At 51.7% G+C, this 24,196-nt stretch overlaps 1 protein-coding gene across 1 annotated transcript; it reads right to left on the reverse strand.

The window, feature by feature from the left end:
- Nucleotides 1-223: 223 nt before the first annotated feature.
- Nucleotides 224-24,196, reverse strand: LOC132363491 (rho guanine nucleotide exchange factor 18-like). Its single transcript, XM_059919178.1, has 12 exons — nt 24,085-24,196; nt 19,083-19,235; nt 11,909-12,030; nt 5,282-5,547; nt 4,200-4,350; nt 3,423-3,537; nt 2,678-2,735; nt 2,304-2,348; nt 1,927-2,004; nt 916-1,018; nt 631-772; nt 224-273 (listed from the first exon to the last, which is right to left on the reverse strand). Exons 1-12 carry the CDS (start codon nt 24,194-24,196, stop codon nt 224-226), a joined length of 1,395 nt encoding a protein of 464 aa, XP_059775161.1.

The following is a 24,196-nucleotide window of genomic DNA, read 5'->3' on the forward strand; positions in this document are numbered from 1 at the left end:
TTGGAACTAGGATCATTGCCATTTTATTTAGTTCAATGAGGTCATACTACGGTAGGGTCGGCCCCTAATGCAATGTGACTGGCGTCCTTAGGAAAAGGGGAATTTCAGACGTAGACAGGCATACAGGGACAATGCCATGTGAAGATTATAGTTCTGCTGGCACAAGCCACCGGACTTCCAGAAGCCAGGAGAGACACCTGGGGTGGACCCTTCCCTAGCACGTTCAGAGGGAGCCTGGCCCTGCTGACACCTTGATGTCGAACTTCTTCAGAACTGTGAGACAATGCATTTCTGTGGTTTAAGCCAACCAGATGGTGTTACTTTGTTACGCAGCCCTAGCTAACTAATATACTGCCCGAGTCTGGATTTTGCCAAAGGATTTTTGCAACGACGAAAGCCGAGACTTAAAGGGAATTTGGTGGCGGCGGGGGGGCCGAGCTAATCAAATGGTCCCTGCTCTTAGGGATGGATCCCTGGTGACATCCAGGAAGCCAGCGTTGGTCCGAGCTCAGAAAGGGTGAAATAGGACGAGGATGCAAAGAGCGAAGGAGGCCATGAGAGCGATTTAGGGGAAGTGAAGGAGAGAAAGTGGCTGCCATCCAGGGGGATGGGCTGGGCCACCAGACTTACCAGAGCTCAGAAAAGGTTTGCCACACAGCGGGCAGCTGGAGTGGCCAGAGAAGGTTCCTTGAGCCAGCTGGTGCCCGTTGACACATTCTTTCCGCTCTCGAGCATCCTGACCTTTGTCTTTCAGAAGCACTGGGCTCTTCCCCTGTTGGGGACAGAGGTGGGCCTTAGAATGCCCTGTGCATCCAGTCTCGCCTCGAATCAGAGAGATCTGGAGCCAGGGGCACCCTGACAAGCTGCAGAAGGCAGAGGGGGATTCCCCCCCTACCCCCGGCCCGGCCCCCTGACCTTCTCCTTCTGCCTGGTGACTCGGCATCGGAGGGAACTAAGTCTGCGCTTCACCCTGGCACTCCTGTCACTTCTCTCCATCTTCCCCGCTCTGTCCTCGCTCCTGAGGGGCAGAAAATTTGGTGAGGAGGACGCAGCAGACCCAGAAGGCCCTTCTGAGCCAGTCCTGCAGGTCGCTTCTGGGATCCACCTGGAATCTGTCTCCCTGAGGCCCCTTCATCCTGTTTCACCCCTGCTGTGGTCCCTAACTCTCTCCCTCCTTCTCTCACTCACTCATTCACTGAACGAACATTTACAGAGGTTTGCAAATTTCAGGAACCATGGGGACCAGGTTTGCAGAGGGGAAGGTGACATGGTCTCAAACTCGAGGTCCCTTGATGGGCCGTGTCCATCTCAGCCTCCTCCCTCTGATTCATGCCCCCTTCCTATCTCATCAGCCTAAAATCCTGCCCATTCTTCCTGTGGGATATCTGTCAAACCCGGCTTCCCTCTTCCCATCCAATGCTCCAGCCCCAGATCGTGCCTCTCCTGGATGACTGGCACACCCTCACTTAATAAATATGTGTTAAGTCATTGACAAAGAAACCCAGTCCCTGCAGAATCTAGTCCCTGGAGCGAGATTCTGTACCTCCAGTCTGTACCCCTGACAGAGCTGTGCTCCTTTGCTTCCCAGGTGTGATCTGGCCTCTGCTGACTCCCCCTCCCTCCCCTCCTCCCAGCCCCACCCTGACACTGTTCCTGAGGAAGGCACCGATTTCTTTTCCCCATCCTCATTTCTTCGTATTGCTGAACTCCTACTCTTCCATCGGAACCCAGCTCAAGCTGTCACCTCCTCCAAGAAGTCTTCCTCTGCCCTCCCAGGGCATATGACGAGCCCCCCTACCACCCCTACCGTTGCCCTGGCGGTTCCAGTGAGAGGATGGGGGCCCCAGCTCCTGCCCCCAGCTCAGGGCCCACAGTAACCTCTTGTGGGAATCCAGTGGAGGCCCGCCAACAGCTCTGCGTACTCACTCGGACAGGAACTCAAACCAGGTGAGGTTTGAGTGGGCTCCTCCGGGGCTGATGGACAAGTGAGCCCTCTGCCGGGCCCTGCAGGATCAGAGGGGACAGGCACAGCAGCAGCCCTTCCTTCCTCCCGCAGATGCCCCCTCTCCTGCCCCTCTCCCTCTGGGCTCCTGTGGATAGGTGTGCCCCCCGTGCCATGTCTGAGATCCCACCATCCCTCCACATGTGGGCTCACCTGTGCCTCCTCCCACCTCCCCTGTCACCGTTTTCCTCCCATTTCTCCTTGTCTTCACACCTTTCCCCCTACACTTTTCCCCTACACCTGTCCTCCGCATCTGTCCTCACATACCTGTTGCCTCACACCTAGCCCCCTTTCCACTTACCCATGGTACTGTCGGAGTTCTTGAAGCACCTGCTGGACAATCAGCCTGCCATGGCAGATAAAAACAGCCCACAGTCGCCCCACATGACAGACATTCCCCAAGGCGAGCCGTGATTGCCCGACCCGCTCCCGGGTCCTGATGCAGCCCCTAAACTGGAGCCCCAGCCCCTCCCCATGCTGTCGAGAACCTTTCTGAGGGGCCTGGGTCCCTCTCCTGGGAGAAGGATGGTGTGGTAGAGAAGATCGAGATTATTATAGGGGGACAGTGGCCGGTCACTTACAGCCAGTGATGCTACACCCTGCATCCCTCCTCCCCAAGCCTGGACTCCTTGGCTGTCCAGGGGGTCCCTCCCTGACCCAGGGGCGGACACTCACACATGATCTGGCTCCACGTGGTCCTTTTCCATGCACTCCAGCACCGGTGGATCCAGGCCTGGAATCAGCCCCCACCCCAAGAGGCACAGGCGTGAAGGGGGCCCTGGGGCAGGACCAGCCCGGCATGGTGCCCCCTGAACCCACCCCTGCAGAAGTGGAGACGGTCCAGATGTGGTTTGCCACTCTCAGAGGAGGAGAGGTGAAAAGAGGGCAGAGAGCCAGGGATGGAAGTGTCCCCGGCGTGTCATGAGTGCTTAATGACTGGCTAAACGCTTTACACATATGCGGTCAGTGAACCCTCCAAGCGACCCTAAGGAGATACACTAATCGTCCCATTCTCATCGAGAAAGCTGAGGAGGCTTAGAGACTTGCTAGAAAGTGGTAGATTCCGGTTTGGTCTGTAGGTCTGCCTGACACCAGAGGGACACAAGCTCTTCAGATAGAAATTCAGAGACAGAGAAGGAGATAAAGAAAGAGACAGAGTCAGAGGGAGAAGAGGGAGCCCTGCGGGTCATTGCAGTGTTGTGTCCACCTTGGAGGATCCCTGGCGGGGGCGGAGGGGGGGGCGGAGGGGTGGGGGAAGGGCAGATGATGCAGGAACCACCCCACCCCCTCCCCCAGCATTCTGCCCATTTCCTGTCCAGGGGACCCTAAGCCCCCTCCACCAGCCCCATCCAGGGGACCCTCCAGCAGAAACCCCCTACTCCACTTGGTTTCAATGAAGGAAACCCCCAGGCTGGGCTACCTTGAACCGCTGGAGCGGGCACTTCCAAAGCCGGAAAGACTTCCAGGGAACTGGTCTCATCGAAGGACACGGGAACCGACCGTGACCTCACTCTTTTTTCGGGGCTGTCACATTCCTGCAGGGAATAAGCATCTCGCTAAGCCTGGAGACAGCCCAGGCTGCAGGCAGGCTCCCCGGGTCGAGGGTCCCCAGCCTTCAGCTGCAGACAGGGGTTGCCCCCAGCCGTGGGGCATGAGCACAGGGTTGGGACTCCACAGCAGCTGAGGGCTGGGGCCATACCCTCCCCAGCCAGGGGCTGCAGTCCTGCCAAGGACCACCAGCTCCAAGGCTGGAGCTCTGGAATTCTGAGCCACAAATTCCAGCCATGGCCAGTATTTTCCCCCCAAGTCATGGTCATGGGCAAAGATGCCCCAGGCCGAGGCAACAGCTCCGAGCATGCACTCCCCAGGTTTGGGCTAAAATCTCAGACCTCAGACGAGCCCTCCCTGCTTCCAAACTCCAGTCGCAGGCAGGGCCTCCTTCCAGCTGCAAAGATGCGGAGACATGCCCCTGCTCCCCAGCCCAGGGGTGCACTTATGGCCAAGGAGCCCAACCCAGCAAAGGACCTTCAGGTCTGGGCTGCAATCTCAGGACCCAGCGACTCCCCAGTCACGGGCTGTACCTGCCATGATAAAGCAGTCCCACCAGCTATGGGCAAGGCACTCCTTGGCACCTGCAGAGACAGCGCCTGAGCCCACAGGTGTGTTATCATCTGGGGTGGCTTCAGGTTGCACCCACCTTGTTTGGTGCCTCTGGGGGGGTTCCGCCCCCAGACAGACACCCTTGGGTCCAGGCCTGCAGGCCCTCTCCTGGCAGGTTCAGAGCAAGGCTGGCCAGTGTCCGAGGGAGACAGGGCCCCTCATTTGCAGCTGAGGCTTCGAGGCTGAGCCTGGTGGAGGAAGGGAGGGAGTCGGGTCTCTTCCACCTGGTTGCTGCCCCAGTTCCAGCATGTGAGGCATGGGGGCCTGGAGGGAACCTGTGGGTAGCCCTCTGGGGGGGCAGGGCACAGAGAGGGGTCCAGCTCTCCCAGTACCAGAGAGGTGGGTGGGGAGTCTGGCTGGGGGATTTGATGCTGAAGTTCCATGTCCATCGCAGGCCCACTGTTTTTTGTTTTTTGGGTTTTTTTACCTTTTTTTTTTTGGCCCAGTAGCATGTGGTATTAACTTAGTTCCCCGACCAGGGCTCAAACCCATGCGCCTGGATTGGAAGCTCGGAGTCTTAACCACTGGACCACCAGGGAAGTCCTCCCTCCCACTGTTTATTTTCCACAGACTGGATTTCTATCTGGGGGGACCTGTGAGGGGTGGAGGGGGCAGCTAAAGCTCCCCTCTCTACCGTTTGGGGCTGCCACTGTGGTTTGTGGGTGGCACTGAGCACGCATCTGTGTTTTGATCACAAGTGCATCTATGGCTTTGTGCACGCATGTGCAAGTGACATGTTTATGCGTCTCTGGGTTTGAGCAGGGGGAGGGTGCACGCCTGCGCGTTGAGCGTGGGCGTGTACGCCCAGGGTGCACGGGCGGGTGTGCACATGTAGGTCCGAGCCTGCCGGCTGGGTTCCCACAGTCCCAGTCTGGGCTGGTGCACGCTCCTTCAGCGTGTGCGTGCTTACCCATGCACACGGATTCGTGTGCGCACGTGGGCTCTGTGTGCAGACCTGCATCTCCGGAGAGGGCCTTTGGGGCTGCCTTCTGACAATGCAGACACCTCTGGTGGCCCTTGTGCTAGATGACAGAGAGGCAGGGGGGCAGCGTGGCCTGGCCGCCCTGGGGGTGTGTCCCGGAAGGCGTTAGCTGGGGGTGGGGGGGGAGGACGACTGACCTCTGCCAGGTCTCAGAGCAGCTCCGCGACCTCTCCCAGCTGCGTCTTCGAGGCAGGCCCTGGGACCCTGCCAGGCTGGAGAAGGGCGAGTCTTCTCCGACTTCTTCGCTAGGGGGCCCACTGCCCCTGGCCCCCCTAGACTGGTTTTGTGAAGGGACCTCAAGACCCAGGTCCTGGATATACTCACTGCCCTGAAGGTCCCCCAAGTCCAGGCTGAAGTCCTCCGAGCTCTCGCCACCGCCGAGCAGCCCTGGAATTCCATCCTCCTGGAGACGGATGGGGAAAAGGCATTGACCGAGGGCAGCAGAGGCCCCCAACTCTCAGACCCTGCCCATCCCCCTCCCATCCAACCTGGGTTCAGCGCCCATCTAGTGGCAGGTGGGGTAGAATGGGGGTGGTACCCTCAGTGCAATGTCTAACCCAGGCCTTCAAGGCTTTATCCCCCCAAAAGGGGCCAGAAATCTGGGCTGGCAGACCTGATTCCACCTCCCTTACTGAATTTCTGTCTGATGGGCTTATGAAACAGACAAAATAACCTCTGTCCTGTCGGCTCACCCAGCTTGTTTTAAGACTCACGTTAGATCATGCCTGTGAACGCAATTTGTAAAAGCGCTGCACGGAGGTAAATTATCCTCGGTGCTACTGCTACTGGTGGAATTTCTGGCAGTGTCAGGGCTCCTAGTCTTTTTTTTTTTTTTTGGCTGCACTGCGCGGCATGTGCTATCTTCATTCCCGTACCAGGGATCGAACCCGCACCCCCTGCAGTGGAAGCACGGAGTCTTAACCACTGGACCACCAGGGAAGTCCCAAGGGGCTCCTAGTCTTTTCCCGGGGCTGCTTAGGGTGTCTACTCATGGGTCTCCTGTAGCCTAAGTTTCCCTCCCAGGCCTAGGGTGAGGCAAGTGAGGCACTCACCTCGGACACAAAATTGTAGGGGGTGCCCCAAAACTCAGGAATCAAGAAAATCATACTTTAATACAATATTTAAAAAAAGAACTCAATACAGTGCAAAGAGTTCCATGATGAGCAAATTATCAAAATGTTAAGACATGACAGTTTTGGACCCCGCACCTCGCTTGCCTCCCACTATTTCCGGCCCTGCTCCGTCCTACCAGAGGGTAGCCTGGAACCTCTGCACTCCTAAATCCCCTGCAATAACTTCCGCTCCCGGACAGCAGAAGCCTGAGCTCGTGAGCACAGTGCAAAGGGCTCCAGGGTCGGCTGCCTCCCGCTTCTGGCCCCTCTGCAGCCTCACGTTGCAACCCACCCATGAGGCATCGATGTGCCAGGCGCTGCTAGACACGGAAGATACACAGGGGTGGACGATGATTGCCACATCCACCAAAGCAGCAACCAATCTGCACCCAGAACTACACGGGTGTTAGCCCTAACCCCACCGCAGCTCCACCAGGGGGCGTTGTTGTCCCACTTTCCAGATCAGGAGACAGGCTCAGGGAGGAGAAAGGACCACACAGTCCCGGGCCACACAGTCAGTAAACCGCAGAGACAGAGTCAAACTCAGATCTGTCTGGATCCAAAGCTCTATCCTCTTTCTTACCCTTGTTACTCTTCTTTTTCCTCTCTCTCCCTCCCACTCATTCTATTTGTCATTTTTTTCCCCCCAGTCAGAGCACCTGCTTTTTCCTCTCCTTGGAGAACCTCTTCTCCCAAGCCACCCAGAGGCAGCCTGATGAACTCCTATTCACCCGTCAAAACCCAGCTTGGGCATGCCCTCCAGGCTGCCTTCCTGACTCCTCCAGTCTAAATAAGGTGTCCCTCCTTTGGGCTGTCAGGATCTGCAGGACAGGGACTGTCCTTTTCCAGGCCTTTGTTAGCACTGTCCTCAGACAGGGCTTTGTGGGTAGGTGGGGAGTCCTCTACCAGCGCTCCATGCAAAACCAACCCTGAGATGTGACCCCAGACATCTATGTGAGCTCAGGCAGCCCTTGATGGACTGTCCCAATTGGTGGCCTGAAGGGCCCACTGAGAAGACCTGGCCCCCTTCATGAGCTCTATAAGAGGCCCCCAGGATAGGACTGACAGATAAAATATAGGACGCCCAGTGAAATTCCAATTTCATATAAACAACGAATTTTTTTTCTAGTGTAAGTAGATTCCAAACATTACAATATTTGACATTCAAGTCTAACTGCGCATCCTTTAATTTTATCTGCTCAATGTTGCAACCCTATTTATCCCCGGACCATTTGGCCGGTCATGGCCAGTCTTTACTAGGGGAGGGGGAATAGGAAGGTCCCTGCTAACACTTGGTGTGGGGAATTTTCAGAGAAGCAGCCAATTGAAAGTGGAAAACACCTGCCAGCCAAGAGCCACGCTCTTGGTCGGCTGTGGATCTTGGCTGGCAGGATCCAGGTGGCAGTGTCCACACCTGCCGTGGAATGAGGGTGGAAGAGCTTTGCAGGGTCTGGCTTTTTCTCTCACCTCCGCCACTTGGAGCTTTCTACAGTTTTGACACCTTCCTTCTTTTTAAAAATCGTAGTAAAGTATACATAACATAGAATTCACCATTTTAACCATTTTTAAGTGTACAACTCAGTGGCATTAAGTGCATTTACACTATTGTGCAATCGTCACCACCGTCCATCTCCAGAACTTTTTTTCATCTTCCTCCAAAGAAGGTTTGTACCCATTAAACAGTAACTCCCCATTCTCACCTCCTTGAGCCCCTGGTCACCTCGACTCTACTGTGTCTTATTGAATTTGCCTATTCTAGGGACCTCGTATAAGTGGAATCATACAATATTTGTCCTCTGGTGTCTAGTTTATTTCACTTAGCATAATGTTTTCAAGTTCATCCGTATTTTAGCATGGGCCAGGATTTCCTTCCTTTTAGAGGCTAACATTCCATTGTATGGATGGACCATATTGTATGCATATAAACAAAACTACATTTTGTTTAGCCATTCAGTCTTTGATGGACATTTGGGTTGCTTCTACCTTTTGGTTCTTGTGGATTATGCTGCTATGAATATGGTTGTACAACGTCTGTCTGAGTCCCTGCTTTCACCTCTTTTGGGTAGATCTGCAGAACTGGGGTTGCTGGATCGTACGGCAATTCTCTGATTGGCTTTTTGAGCCCCGGCCATACTGTTTTCCATGGTGTTGAATCTTTCCTTTGCACCCACTGATCTTTTTTTGGGGGGGTTGCTGCACTGCGTGGCATGTGAGATCTAAGTTCCCCGACCAGGGATCGAACCCATGTCCCCTGCAATGGAAGTGCAGAGTCTTAACCACTGCACTGCCAGGGAAGTGCCTGCACCCACTGATCTATCTTGCTTCCCCCCACCTCCCTGGCTGTTCCTTCTCTGCCTGCTGCTTCCTCCCTGTATCTTTCATATACCAGGGTCCCTCTTCTTCAGTCTCCGTCCAAAAAACCCACACCTCTGGCCCTGGCTGGTCCAGGTTCCCCTGGTGCTCCTATGACTTTAGCGGCAGCCTCCCCGAGATCACTCCGATCCCATCCCTGGTGCCTCGGTAACCTCTGCCAACTCCTGTCTCCTCTGCCACGGCCCCAAAAGTTTCCTTGCATCTCTGGTTTTCATCCTCCTGTACATATAAATACATCAGGACAGCCTCTTGGCCTGGGCCGGGCCGTCTCCACTCCCTCTCCTACATCTGGCCTCCTTCACAGGAGGCAGAAGTGGGAACCCCGCCAGAGCTTTGGGTGGAAAGGGATGGTGGGCAGCTGTGGCAGATACCAGCGATGGAGGGGGAGGGAGGGGGCTTTGTCCTTTGCTGGGGAACTTGTATCTTTCCTCCAACATTTCCTGGGTCAGAAATGGGAGCCGGCCCACTGAGGGCCTTCCCAGGCATCTCCCTGAACATTTGTATGCTGGCCCTGATGCCCCAGAGAGGATACAGTAAATCCAGGCTCCTGCTCCCTGGAACCCTGGGGAACCTTGAGGGATGGGTCCCCCCTCAATGGCAGACCCAGAGACGAGATGTCCCAGGAATTCCCACTCTACCAAAGGGCTTGCTGCGTGCAGATTGAGATAGTACGTGGATCAACGTTTTTAAAAAATGTAAATAGTTATTTATCTCCTTGTACATTAAGAAAAAATAGCACACCAAAGCAACTTCAAGCATATCATTTCTCTGGTTCCATTTCATCGTGTAAAAAAGGAATTGATTTCAAACAAAAGAGCAAATAAATAATAGGGACAGACAGTTTTCGGATGGTTGGAACGATAGAAAGGCCTTAGTCAAGGTTTGCATCCCTCGCGTGTCTTTTATTAGCTCAGTGTGACCTCAGGCAAGTTTCTAACCCTCTCTGGGCCTCAGTCTTCTCATCTCTAAAATGGGCATGATGCTGCCTTCTTGTAGGATTGCTGGGCAGGTAAAATGAGATGATGCTTACACATTGCAAGCCCTCGATCAATGGAAACAGATATTGGTTGTTGAAACCATGGTTGTTGTTTTTATACTTCAGGAGTCAGGGCCCTTCCTCTGGGCGAATTGATGACCCTGCCAGATGGACCTAATTGGAGTAGACTGATGACTAAATCCAGCGATTATAATCAAGGATGAGCGAATGTTCTAGAAAATGGGCTGGAGAAGAACTGAAGGGGGGCCAGCTGACCCTGTTTGAAGAGACAGAAATTCTGGTTTGGAGTTCTACTTAGAAAATCCCTTTTTTGTTATTATTATTTTAAACTTAAATTTAATTTTTTTTTAAGTTTGAAAATAAGATTTATTCTAAGCCAGATCATATAGAAAATTCCTTTTTTTAAAAAGGACAAACCCTGGGGTAATCACTGGTGTGCAAAATCTACTAAGGACAAATCAATTAGGACAGGTTAGACCATCGTTAGACAGTTTCTGTAACAAAATAAAACCCCCAAACCCTACTTCCAACCACATAAAATAGTGTCTATGTGACATGTAAATGATTTCTTGAGCTGGCTATATAGGTCAAGTTGCATATATTTTAAAATAATTTACATCTTACCAGTATATATATCTTTTTCAATGAAAAGTCCTACTGAATGTTTTTTAAAAAGACAGAAAGAAGGAAAGAAAGAAAGAAAGGAAGAAGAAGGGAAGAAAGAAAGGAAGGAAGGAAGGAAAGAAAGAAAGAAGGAAGGAAGGAAGAAATCAGGGAGGGCTTCCTGGAGGAAGTGACAGTGAGGGAAGCCCTGAGGAATGTGTAGGAGTTAGCTAGGTAGAGGCTCTGGGTGAGGGCATTTCAGGCATTAAGAGAACAGGATGTTCAGAAGCCTGCTGGCTTGAGAGCTCACGGTGCTTCCCCCCAAAACTGGCAAGATTTCCTTATGGCTGGAGGGGTGTGTGTGGGGGAGGGAATGGGGTTGGATCAGCAGGCCTGGTAGGCCAAGGAAAGATTTAATCTCTTAAGTTCCAAACAATGGTGGTGTGGAGGCCAGGGGGCTGTGATTTGCCTTCAGAAAGATTATGCAAGATGCAGAGCCCAGATAGGCTTGGACAGGGGCAGGGCTGTTGCAGCAGTGAAGATACCTGTGCAAATCACCTGGGTGAGCAATTACAGTGGCCTCCACCAGGGCAGTGGAGAAGGAAGGAGAGACATGGACAGAATTGAGGGTTGTACAGGTGTAGTGTTCACAGGGCTTGGGGAGGGAAGGGCAAGGATGTTGCCTTCTGCTGCTTCCAGCTCTGGTGACCAACTAGATAAGGACACGGATGCCGGTGGCGGGGCTTATTTGGTGGTGGTGGGGTAGAGCCTCCCCGTATATACCCAGGGCTCCCTGCTTCTCCAGGTACACGCTTCCTCCATTGCCATCCTATCTGCCCGATCGCCTGCAGCCCAGGGTTCCTATTCCAAGAGGTCCAGAGCCCTGGAAGGATCCAGAACTAAACTTGAGTCCTGGTCCTGTCTTCATTTACCCTGGATTCTCCCTGACACCTAGGCCAATTCTTTCCCTGCTTGGACCCCAGTATGCTCTTCTATAAAATGACAGGGGCAGATACACAGAATTTCCTACATATGGTTTGACTGTAATGGACCTTCCTTCCTTAGTGTGGTGGGTGTTATAAAATGCCACCCAGAACCCCCTTCAGTGAGGATGTGCTGCCCCAGATGCCGGGGGTGGGCTGCCAGCAGATGGCTGTCGGTTGTCAGTTTCCTTCTGGGAAGTCACATCCCTTCCTGGGCAGTCCACAGGCCACGACTGATTGATGTGGGGACGTAATGGCTTGGCCATCTCAGCCTGATTTAGGACCACTCTGCAGGGCTGTTCTAGCTCAGAGGTCCCCATGGGAGCTTTTTCTTCCTTTTTCATTGATTGTTCTACCCACCCATGCACCCATCTAGCCACCCTTCCCTCCTCCCTCCCTCCCTTCCCTCCATTCTTTCATCCATCCATCCATCCACCCATCCATCCATCTCTTTTGTCAATCCTTCCTTCCTTCCATCCATCCATCAACCCTCCCCTCTACTCATCCCACCCTCCCTCTTCTTGTTCCAGAAAGGATTCATTTCCTCATCTGTAGAATGAGATAATAACTACTCTGCCATGTTTTGATGAGAGTTCCCTGAAATAATGCACACAAAGTTCCTGCAGGTGCTAAAAAAGTGTACTTGCTGCCACAGGCGTCATCAGCTCCTGCCCGTCTCAGCAGTCAGACACATGCCTGCTCATCCTCCATGACGGAGAAGTCTGGGTCCTCAGGCCTCCAGGGTCCACCGCTGCTCTTGGTGGCTGAGTCTGCAGCTCCAGAGTCAAAGGGCTGGACACATGGCTTGGGCTCAGAGCCTGTGGGGAAAGGAGGGACAAGGTGTCATGGCTGAGTGGGAGGCCTGAAGAGTCAGGGCCTGAGTGCTGCATCTGGGCCTCAGTTTTCTCATCTGCAAAATGGGATGGCAGGGGAGGATGGTCCCAATGATATTTTTTTTTTGGCCACACCCTGTGGCTTGTGGGCTCTTAGTTCCCTGACCAGGGATCGAGTCCAGGCCCTCGGGAGTGAAAGAGTGAGTCCTAACCACTGGACCGCCAGGGAATTCCCTCTTTAAGCCAACATACACGACAGCACTCGACACCACTCATGCTGAGCCTGGGACAGATATTTCTATTCAATCCCAGGGCTCTTTCTTCCTGAGCCATGGTCCCCTAGGAATGCTTCCCAGTGCATCATTTTTGGAAGCCATCTCCAGCTGATCCGAGTTAGCTCATGAGATGAAATCGATTTGTCATGCCTGCTCTAGCAAAAAGCCCTCATTTTCTAGAATGGGTCCCTAAGACCAAATGCAAGTACCCAGTGCCCACATTTAGAGGGTCTCTAATGGTAGAACTTCCGGCTGTCTCTGTCCCTATATTGTACTTCGAGTTCCAGGGACCCCTGGGTGGCATGGTATCGAGGAGAAAACAAGGGGTTTGGGGTCAACCAGACTGTGTCCTTGCCTGGACCTGCCCCTAATGGCTGCACACCTTTGGGGAAGTCACCTCTCTGAGCCTCAGTTTCCTCACCTGGAAGGTGGGTGTGATGGTGCCCACCTTTCAGGGCCCGATCCTGGGGTGCTTGGACACCTTCCTTGCCCTCCAGGTCAGGAGGGTGCCCTGGCTTGATCTTGGGTGTTGGGTGGAGCCTTTTGCCGTGCGAGAAACAGGCACCCCCGACTCTCTCCCCCTGCCCCTTACACTGCAGCTAGAGCGCGTCACCCCTGCCTATCCGAATCCCCACGGAGGTTACCCACCGCCTGCAGGAAGAAGGTCAAATGTCTTGGGCCAGCCACTGATGTCCTCCAGGATCTTCCTTCTGTGCCTTGTCCCTGCCGCTGCAGGACCCACTGCCTAAGAGCCCCCCATTCCTGTTGTAGGGCCGCCTGCCTAAAGACCTCATCCTCTTCGCTCCAGAAATCTTCGTCCACCCCCCACCTATGGTGCCTCTCTCCCACGCATTGCGTTGTACTGCACTGCATTGCATTGCCTTGGCATCTGGACTCCCTTCACTCCTCCACACCCCCTGCAAAAACATCCTGGGTCCTGCTGAAACCAGGGAGCTGAGGGGAGGGTGCCTGGAGCTGAGGCTGGAGGATATGGGTGAAGGTGGAGGCGAGGAGTCCAATGGAGGTGATACCCAGAGAGACTGACCAGCACATTTGCGGTAAGAGCGATAGAAGCTTCAGGAAGGGCCAAGGTGGGGGTGGGGAGCGGAATGGCAATGCCTTTGGACAGTGGCAGTTAGGTCCTCATCCATTCCTTAGCTTGGGTCCCCTGTGGCTGGGTGACCCCATGTCTCAGCTTGCTGGGGACAGTCCTGGTGTATGCTACTGAGTCAAGTAATGATTAACAGTAGCCCACTTTCACCCTCCAAAGGGTACAGGTGGGGTGATCTATTTTGGGGCCACTCTGCCTATGACCACTGCAGCTGGCAGAGGGGAAGGGGTGATGCTGTCCTTTTCTATCCCAACATGGGGTGGGCTCTCTGTACCCACTTACGTTCCCTCTCCTCCCAGCTGTGTAAGTACAAACACTGCCCCAAGTTTTGGGGGTGCCGACAGTTGTATAATTTGGGGAGCCTTCTTTAAGAAAACGAATACAAAATTGTGAATGCAAAATTACTGGGGCTTTTGGAAGGTAGCAAGAATAGCAGAAAATAGCTAAGGCAGAAATAAACACATTTCATAAACAGATGAATGAAAAGGTATCACATGGGCATAAAAAACTCAAGGAATCTGGAAAACATTTTGGCAATTCTTCAAAAAATTAAGCATAGAGTTGCCATACGACCCAGCTGTTCCACTCCTAGGTCTATACCCAAGAGAATGGAAAACGTAGATCCACCCAAAAACTTGTACATGACCGTTCATGGCAGTATTATTCTCAATAGCCAAAAGGTGGAAACAATCCAGTTGTCCATAAACAGATGACTGGATACACAAAATGTGGTCCATCCATACAATGGAATATTATTCAGTCATAATAAGGAATGGAGTTCTGGGAGTTCCCTGGCTGTCCAGTGGTTAGGACTTGCGCTTTCACTGCCAAAGGCCTGGGGTTCAATCCCTGGTTGGGGAACTAAGATCCCACAAGTCGCACAACACAGCAAAAAAAAAAAAAGAAGGAATGGAGTTCTGACACCTGCTATACCATGAATGAACCTTAAAGACATGATGTGACATCACAGAAGTCAGTCACAGAAGACCACATGTTATGCGATTCCATTTATATGAAATGTTCAGAGTAGGTGAATCCATAGAGGCAGAAAGTCGATTAGTGATTGTCTAAGGCTGGGGAGAAACGGGAAACTTTGGGGTATGACTAAAGGATACAGATTTCTTTTGGGGGTGATGAAAATGTTCTAAAATTGATTGTGGTGATGGTTGCACAACACAGGGCTTGTGGGATCTTAGTTCCCTGACCAGGGATTGAACCCGGACCTGGCAGTGAAAGCGAAAGCACCAAGTCCTAACCACTGAACCGCCAGGGAATTCCCATCACTGCGAATATTCTAGAAACCATCACTACTTGCCCAGCTCCTCTCCCAACCTGACTGAGGGCCTCTGTTCTGCTGCCCTCATTCAACCTTGCATCTCCCGTGAGGCAGCTTCTATGACTCAGGGAAATGTAGAAACACAGCAAGCAGGCTGTGAAGGACGAGAAAAGCCAGATGTGGGGTTGGGTCCTGGAGGCTGATGGGAGCTTGGAAGGGGAGGGGGAGCCGCCTGGAGGGGCCGCCCCATCCCTCAGCCAAGGCCTCAGGGGGTCTCAGGAGAGGATGCAGGGTCTGCCTGCTTTCCTGGGCAGGGGTCTCACAGAGGCCTGAGGCCTCCCGCAGCCTGTAGAGGCCAAAGGCAGAACCTTATGCCTTGCATCTGTGACCCTAAAAGTCCGGGATCCAAAGGCTAAAGGTGAAAGGCCAGGGCTGAGTTTATTCTTTGCATGGAAGCTTCTGACCCAGGAACAGGCCGAGCTTGACCCTGATGACAGACTCCATTCTGATCCCAGTGTCACATGTTGAGCCTCAAACTTTGTGTCACAGACTGAGCCCCTAACCCAGTGTCATAGACTGAACCTCAACCTAGTGTCACTGACTGAGCCCTGACTTTGGTGTCATGTACTGACTCCTGATCCTGGTGTCATGGACTGAGCCCTGATCCTGGTGTCATGGACTGAGCCCTGATCCTGGTGTCATAGACTGAGTTCCCATCCTAGAGCCACAATCTGAACCCCAACCCTCATCATGTGCTGAACCCTGACCCCAGGTACAGACTGAGCCTTAGTTCTGGTGACAGATTATCTCCTCCAAGCTCCAGACTTTGTCTCCAGTGGCCTCTGCCTTTGTCTCCAGTGGTGACTGCCTGATATTCCCGCCCGCACTCCAATCTCAAGCTGTCGAGGCCAAACTCCTTGTTTTCCTTCCTCCTTCTGTGTCCCCATATCAGTGTGACTGCACCCTCTTCCCAGTGATCCTGCCAGAGACCCGGAGATGAGCCTTGCCTCCTCACTACCCCTCAGGACACCAAGCCCTGTCAATTTCACCTCCACGACATTTCTCTACTCCATCCTCTTTTCTTTTTGCCTCTGCTACTATCTTAATGTCAGTCTCCATTATAGCTCTTTCTACACAACCACAACTCTTGTTGAGATTTTCCTGCACAAACGATTGCCAACCACAATTGGCTTCTTCTGTCCCAGTAGCTGGTATGTCTTCTTGGCATGACATTTCAGAGAGTCACCCCCCTTCCTCTGGTCCTCACCCCGAGACTCCCCTTAGAACGACATTCGAGCCCTTTTCAGTCTACCCTCTCAACTCGCCCCACACACCTGAGCCCCTAACTCACTATTCTCCTGTGTGCCTCTGTGCTGTTCCCACCACCCTTTTCCACTCTTCCTGCCCTGGCAACCAAGGACTTTCTCTGATCCTCTGCAGCCCGTCTTAGCCAGAGGACTTTGGATTCGTCTGCACCCCTTTTCTACTCCCTGTTGTACTTTAACTGGCTTACTTGTTCGCCTCTAGACCAGGAGTTTCACAGGCCAAATCTGACTCAACACCTGATTTTATAAATAAAGTTTTAGTAGCACACGGCCACACCCATTCGTGTACGTATTGTCTGACTGCTTTCATGCTACAACTGCAGAGTTCAGTAGTTGTATCAGAGACCATATGACCTGCAAATCTGAAGACACTTACTCTCTGACCTTTTACAGAAAAAGTTTGCTGTCCCCCGCTCCAGATTGTGAGGCAAGTTCTGTATCCAACCCACTTTTACACCCCCAAGTCCCAAGTGGTAAAATCTTATGTGTGTTGATCAGTTCCAATATGCCTTGCCTTGTGCTAAGCCTGTCATGTTCTTTGCATTCTTCTATCCTCACAACAACCCTCTGAGTCCCTACATTATGGAAGGGGAAACTGAGGCTCAGAGAGATGTACTGACTCATCCAAGGTCATACTAGACTGGCAAGAGGCAGAGTTGGGATGTGAACCCAGGTATTTCTTGCTCCAAAGCAAGGGCTCACAACCACACAGCTATCCTGTGGTGAGCAGATGAATGGATAGATGGGTGAATATATGGTTGGATGGAAGCGTGGATGGTTGGATGGATGAATGAATGAATTGTTGAATAGATGGATGGGTGGTTGGATAGTTGGCTAGCTGGCTGCCTGGCTGAAGGGAAAGTTGTCTGGCTGGGTGGTTGGATGAATGGATGTTTAGATGAGTGGATGGTTAAATAAATGGACGGATGGGTGGTTAGATGGAGGGATGGATGCATCGATGTGTGGATGGATAGTTGGCTGGCTGGCTGGTTGGATGGATGGATGAGTAGATATTTAGATGGATGAATAGTAGGGTGGTTAGATGGATGGATGGGTGGATGGATGGACGGGTGGATGGATGGATGCATGGATATGTGGATGCATGGATGGATAGTTGACTGTCTGCAGGGTTGAACGGATGAATGGGTAGGTGGTTGGATGGATGGATGAGTAGATGGTTAGATGGACGAATGGATGGATGTATGTGTGGGTGCAGGGATGGATGAATGGGTGGAGAGTTGGGATAAGTGCTGTGTCAGTGTCCAGTGGCAGTGATGCATTACATTCAGGAGATGGTATTCTGAGGGGATGAGGAGGGGAGAAACGTAGATAGAAAGAGGCAGAATTGTGGCAGAGAAGCCGGGCAAGAAGGAAACCAAGTTGAGACACAGAATGCACACATTACATATACACTTATGATGTACTAGGGAATGAGTGAAAAAGTATGGCCGAAATGGGTAATTGAGCAACTGAGGGGAAGGGCCAGTGGGGCTCTGCCCCAGGGAGCTTCCTGCAGGTCCCAACCCCACTTCCATAGTCTTGTCTGCCTCTCCAAATCCACTCCATTATTTTCCCAGGAGGTCCCATCTGGTGCCCAGACAGCCAGTTACAGAGCTTAAGAAGGGCACAGAAAGGCGAAAGAATGGAAGGACTCGGTTAAGGAGTCCCTCTCTGCTCCCCACCCCCATGCTTCTCGCTAAGGAGCCGCCTATCAGCCTGTATTCAAGTTCTAGGCAGACTCTTCCAACAGCAGTCCCTGCCGCGTCAGCCATAAAAGGGTTGAAGAGTTACCACTGGTTCCCACAGCTCACTCCCCAACCTGTCGGCCTATAAGTCACAGCTTCAACCTTCCCGGGCAGGGAGACAGGGTGCGCTGGGCGGCCAAGAGTGGGTAGACCTTCATAAGGATCTGGGTCCCGGGTGGGATCCGTGACTGATACCCTAATTCTCTAACATTACCGTCCACTGGTGGATTTAAAAACCCTCCCCAAGCCCTCCAGCTGCCCACACTGGTAGCTTTGTTCACTGGCCAGAACACACCACAGAGGCAGCCTTGAGACAGACGTGGTTCCAAATCCTGGCTCCTTCAGCATGTACTTGCTGTGTGATCCTGAGATCATCACTCCTCCGTTCTGAGCTGAACCTCACAAGGGCTCAAAAACTGGCAGCAATTTCCACTATTATGACTGCTCTTCTGTTGCATCTCAGTCTGCACGCCACCTTCTCCCTCCCCAGCCCCAGCCTCCAGGTCCCCCGATATTCTCGATATTCCAGGCTCCTCCAGTACAGCGCCTGGCACACGACAGGTCCTCAATCAGAGTGTATGTAATGAACAAGCTAATGAATCTTCTTATTGACTGCTCTCCTGCATGGAAACTCATTCATGAACAAGTACTCGGCTTATGCAGGGGGTACGGGGGGCTCCTATCACACTATCCCCCATGCCCCATGGCCTTGGACACCATCTGGCTATCTCCCAGGACTAAACTCCTGCCGAGATTTAAGAAATGCCTTTTTGCAAAAGCAATTCACCCAGACCTTGGGGGATATGATACAAGGGTCTCTCCAGCCCCCACGTAGTAAACTGAAGTCCTGGGACCCAGGGGGGCTACCAGCCAATGTGTGTGTGTGTGTGTGTGTTCTAGGGAGGTGTCTACCAGCATTTCTGGAAGTCTCAAACCTCCTTCCTTTTGCTGCCTCTCTGAACCTCTGTCCTGCAGCCATTCGGGAACAAATAGCGTCAGGAACCCCCAGGAAGCCACCAGGCTACCCCAGTTCTAGGGTGGATTCTCCTCCTACAGATTTACCTCCCAAGACAAGTTCCTGGCTGAGCCTGGGGAGACGTTTCCTCTGAGACAAGAGGGACCCATCACAAGTCTGTGATGTTCTGTTGGGGTCCCAGGGAACCAGAGATCATGAAATTTGGGCCTGGCTCAGGCAGACTCTGTGCCCCTGGGCTGAGGAAAGGCTTGGGGTGGGATGGTGGGCGGGCTGTCCAGGGAGCCCTGCCTGGGTGGCCGGTGCCCATTGCTCACCGCCTGCCCCCTTACCTCTCTTGAAGTTCCACCGCTTCAGCCAGAGCTTGGAGAGGGCCGGCCAGGAGTGGTTGAGTGCTGGGCTAGCCATGGGGGCCGTGTGTGCGAGCATGTGAGTGAACAGCGGATGACGAAGGCAATCGGCTGGGAATATCTGCCAGGACGGGGCTGCCAGCAAGAGGGGCGGAGACTGTCTGCAGGGGCTGCCAGATGCATCAGCTGATGGGAGCTTGGGGCTGGGGCGGGGGGGGGGGCGCCCCAGGGACTCCAGCCTTGGAGGAGGCCAAGTCCTTAGTACTACCCCCCACCTCCCCTGCCCTATAGGCTTTTCACCCTGGCTGGACAAGACATTCCCCGGAGGAGCTGAAGGGTGCAGTGAGGGGTCCTCAGAAAAGATGTATAGACTGGGTCCGGAGGTGGACCTGGGTATTCATGAATGTCTGAGTGTTTGTGTGTGTGTGTGTGTCATTGCCTCTGTGCTTTTGATAGTGCATTTGTGTGTCAGCAGAGAGTGTGTGTTTTCAAGTCTTGAGTGTCAACTTGTCTATGGGGGGGGTGTATATAAGCATTTTAGGGTTTTTTTTCCCAGTTTCATTGCGATATAATTGACATACAGCACCGTATAAGTTGAAGGTGTTACATATACGGTGAAATGATTACTACAGTAGGTTTAGTTAACTTCCATCATCTCATACAGATACCAAAAAAAAAAAAAAAGAGAAAATAATGTTTTGTTGTTGTTGTTCTGAGGCGAACTCTTAGGATTTACTGTCTTAGCAACTTTCAAACACACCATGCAGCAATGGTAACTATAGTCACCATGCTGTGCATTACATCCCCAGGACTTATTTATCTTATAACTGGAAGTTGGTACATTTTGACCCTCTTCATCCGATTCCCCCACCCCCATCCCCTGCCTCTGATAACCACAAATCTGATCTCTATGAGTTTGGTGGTGGTGTTTTTTTTTTTTAATTTAATTAATTTGTTTATTTATTTATTTTTGGCTGTGTTGGGTCTTCGTTGCTATGTGCGGGCTTTCTCTAGTTGTGGCGAGTTGGGGCTACTCTTAGCTGTGGTGCGCGGGCTTCTCATTGCGGTGGCTTCTCTTGTTGCGGAGCACGGGCTCTAGGTGTGCGGGCTTCAGTAGTTGTGGCGCACGGGCTCAGTAGTTGTGGCTCGTGAGCTCTAGAGCACAGGCTCAGTAGTTGTGGCCCACGGACTTGGTTGCTCCGCGGCATGTGGGATCTTCCCAGATCAGGGCTCGAACCTGTGTCCCCTGCATTGGCAGGCGGATTCTTAACCACTGAGCCACCAGGGAAGTCCCTGGTGGTGGTGTTTTTTTTTTAGATTCCACATCTAAATGAGATCACACAGTATTTGTCTTTCTCTGTCTGACTTATTTCACTTAGCATAATGCCCTCAAAGTCTATCCATGTTGTTACAAATGGCAAGATTCCCTTCCTTTTTTTATGGCTGAATAATATTATCCACGCAGTTTTAAAAAATCTCTGTGATCCTCTGTGTGTGTGTGTGTGTGTGTGTGTGTGTGTGTGTGTGTATCTGAATGCCCATCAGTATCTGTGGGGTTGTATCTACATGACTCATCTGGGACTTGGGGAGATCTGCATCTGGTATTTGTGGGGGGGTTTTTGTGTCTGCCTGGGTTTCTTTGTGTCTACTTCTGTGTCTTTATCTCTGTGTGCATCTGTGTGGGTGCCAGCCAGCGCCTGTCTGTACAAGTGCTGCCCCCTGGTGGTGGAAGCCTCCTTACTTGCATTTTCACTAATGTCTGAAAAATTCCTGGCTGTCCCTTCTCTCTTCAGTGACCTCTCAGCCTCCACCCTCCCTTCTCAAAGGGTTAGCCACAAGTCTGTCTTTACCTACACATACCTACTCGACTCCATCATCCACTGAAGTCTTATTTCCATCCCCTCCAGTCTTCTAGCTCTCTCTGGGGCTAAATCTAATGGGCGCTTTTCAGTTTCACCTTTACTGGACAAGTATGACCACTTTCTTCTTGAAATCCATTCCTCTCATGCCTTTTCTTCTTCTGTCTGTTCCTTCTCAGTCTCCCTTCCTGACTCGGCTCCTCTTCCTTTCTCTGCCTGACCTTTAAACTCTGTGTTCCCAGGGCTCTGTCCTTAGCCACTTCATGGTCTCCCCACTGGCCTTGGTGACCCCATCTGCACCTCTCTCATCACTTCCGCTATCCTATTATGAGTAGGTGGCCTTCAAATTTTTCACTCACAAAAAGACATAAAAACACACACTCTGTACACCAACACCACCCAATACACTTCCCAGTGCATGTAGACAATGGCAAACATACCCACGCAAATAGTCAGACATATGCTCACACACACACACAATTATACACAGACAGCCAGATACATACATAGAAATCCAGATAACAGCTCAGGGAGATTTAAAAAATCACCTCCTCTGCTGTGCTCCAGGTTTTAATTCCTCATCTCCCACCACATACTTTTCCCTGGACAGACCACAAATGCTTTTTGGATCTTCCAGACCTTTGGGTGGAGAGCAGATATGAGAACTTCAGGGAAATTAAAAGCAGTGAGAAGCCAGGAGAGACCTCCATCAAACTGATGGCAACAAAGGCAGGGACCCAGGAGCCCAGAAACAGAGAAACACAGTGAGTCAAGCACAGTCAGCAATGGAGGCTTGATAAAAATCTTGTGTTAAAAATACAACAGGGGTTGGGCTTCCCTGGTGGTGCAGTGGTTGAGAATCTGCCAATGCAGGGGACACGGGTTCGAGCCCTGGTCTGGGAAGATCCCACATGCCGCGGAGCAACTAGGCCCGTGAGCCACAATTACTGAGCCTGCGCGTCTGGAACCTGTGCTCCGCAACAAGAGAGGCCGTGATAGTGAGAGGCCCGCGCACTGTGATGAAGAGTGGCCCCCACTTGCTGCAACTAGAGAAAGCCCTCGCACAGAAACGAAGACCCAACACAGCCATAAAAAAAAAAAACAAAAAAAACAGGGATACCTATTTCTAATGATGGCAGGCTACCTTATTGCAGATTTACCTTTCCACCAGGGTAAATCCAGCTTAAAAAGCTGGATAAAATCAGAAGAAAAAAAAAAACACCCTCAATTTGAAGGCATTGGCAGCCAAGGTTTGAGGTGTCAGAATCCTAGAGAGGTGAGGTAGACATAATGCAATGCTGGGTTTTTTTTTTCCTCACAAGCAAATTGTTGATATAAATGCAGTTCTTAAGTGGGAAGCAGACCAGAAAGGGGCTGAGAAACTGAGTGTAGCTTCTGGCAATCTTCTGGGGCTGGAGAAATAGACACTGGAAGTCAGGGCTCACAAAGAGGAGAGAGCTGGAGTCACCAAAGACTATACCCTAGGAGCAAGGGGAGACCAGAAATGGACCAACCTTCATCCAGACCAAAATCCAGCTTCAAGTCAGCTTAATCCCCGATTAGACTAAAGTCACCTGCCTTTAGTTTCGCTATCTGCCAGAAGCAAAAGTAAAACCTCTCTGGAGGGAAATACCGTGAAGAACCACCAATGATATCTACAGTTTTTCATAAACAATATCAGGCATTCAATCAAAATTGAAGCACATCAGAAGATAGAGTCTTGTAACCTAAAATCAGAAGAAAAACCGACAATAGCAACAGACCCACAGAAGATACAGATACTGCAGTGAAAAGTACAGGAGAACGTGGCACAGGGACGGGTTGATCTGGTGTAAAACATCACGGGGAAGGGACATTTCCAGGTATCCCCTCCATGGGCAGTATCAAGGGTACCCACTTAGTGGAAAGTTCTGATATACAGCCATCCCTTGGTACCTGCATGGGATTGGTTTCAGGACCTGCGGTGAATACCAAAATCCTCAGATGTTCAAGTCCCGTAGCTGGCCCTCCGCATCTATGGATTCAACCAACCGCAGATCATAAACATAGCACATGATCCGCAGTTAACTGAATCCACAGATGCAGAACCTGTAGATATGGAGGGTTGACTATGTAGTGAGTAGAATTGGGAGGTGCCTTCTACTGTGGTTAACCCCCCAAATTCTCTTATTTCATCAGGGCCAGTGTTGACCATGGTGTTGCTTGAGTACTAGGTTAGGAACCAGTGGTTCCCACCTTGAGCTGTCAAGCTGATTGTTATGTTGTGGGGAGAGGAGGAAGGCTGGGTGGATTTGCATGGGTGGGAGTCACTGGAGGCAGAGGGCCAAGTGACCTTGAATGTCTCAGGTTAAAGTGCTCTGATTTTATTGTGTGTCTGTGCCAGAAGGAGGCATTGATGGCATTTACCACTTGGATTGCCTCCTCTAACCTGGTGCTAGTTACTGTGAGTTGTAAATAGCCCCTTGGCCTGCCAAAGGGTGGTCTTCTGGTCCTGGATGGTAATAGTAGAAAGAGCTGGTGGAGAGTTTGAATGGAGGTGCAGGGTATGGTTTATGTTCCATCTCTTTTTTTAAAGATTCTTTTTTTGATGTGGACAATTTTCTAATTTTTAAAAATTTTATTATTATTATTTTAGAATTTATTTTATTTATTTTTGGCCGCATTGGGTCTTCGTTGCTGCGTGCGGGCTTTCTCTAGTTGCGGCGAGCGAGGGCTACTCTTCGTTGCGGTGCGTGGGCTTCTTATTGCGGTGGTTTCTCTTTTTGAGGAGCATGGGCTCTAGGTGTGCGGGCTTCAGTAGTTGTGGCGCATGGGCTTAGCTGCTCTGCGGCATGTGGGATCTTCCCGGACCGAGGATCAAACCCGTGTCCCCTGCATTGGCAGGCGGATTCTTAACCACTGCGCCACCAGGGAAGTCCCTGGACCATTTTTTTAAAAAAGTCTTTATTGAATTTGCTACAACATTGCTTCTGTTCTATGTTTTTGGCTTTTTGGCCACGAGGTACGTGGGATCTCAGCTCCTGACCAGGGAATAGAACCCATACCCCCTCTGCACTGGAAGGCGAAGTCTTAACCACTGCACCACCAGGGAAGTCCCAGAATGTGTCCCATCTTGATAGAAGTACCTGCCGTCTTGGCAAGGATAGCCTCCATATTGGTGAGGGCATCTACCATCCTGGTGAAAGTCTCTGCCATTTTAGTGAGGTCTTTTACCATCTTGTTGATGGTGACTGCCAT

This window comes from Balaenoptera ricei, chromosome 3, assembly GCF_028023285.1.
Source record: "Balaenoptera ricei isolate mBalRic1 chromosome 3, mBalRic1.hap2, whole genome shotgun sequence".
Lineage (NCBI taxonomy): Eukaryota > Metazoa > Chordata > Mammalia > Artiodactyla > Balaenopteridae > Balaenoptera > Balaenoptera ricei.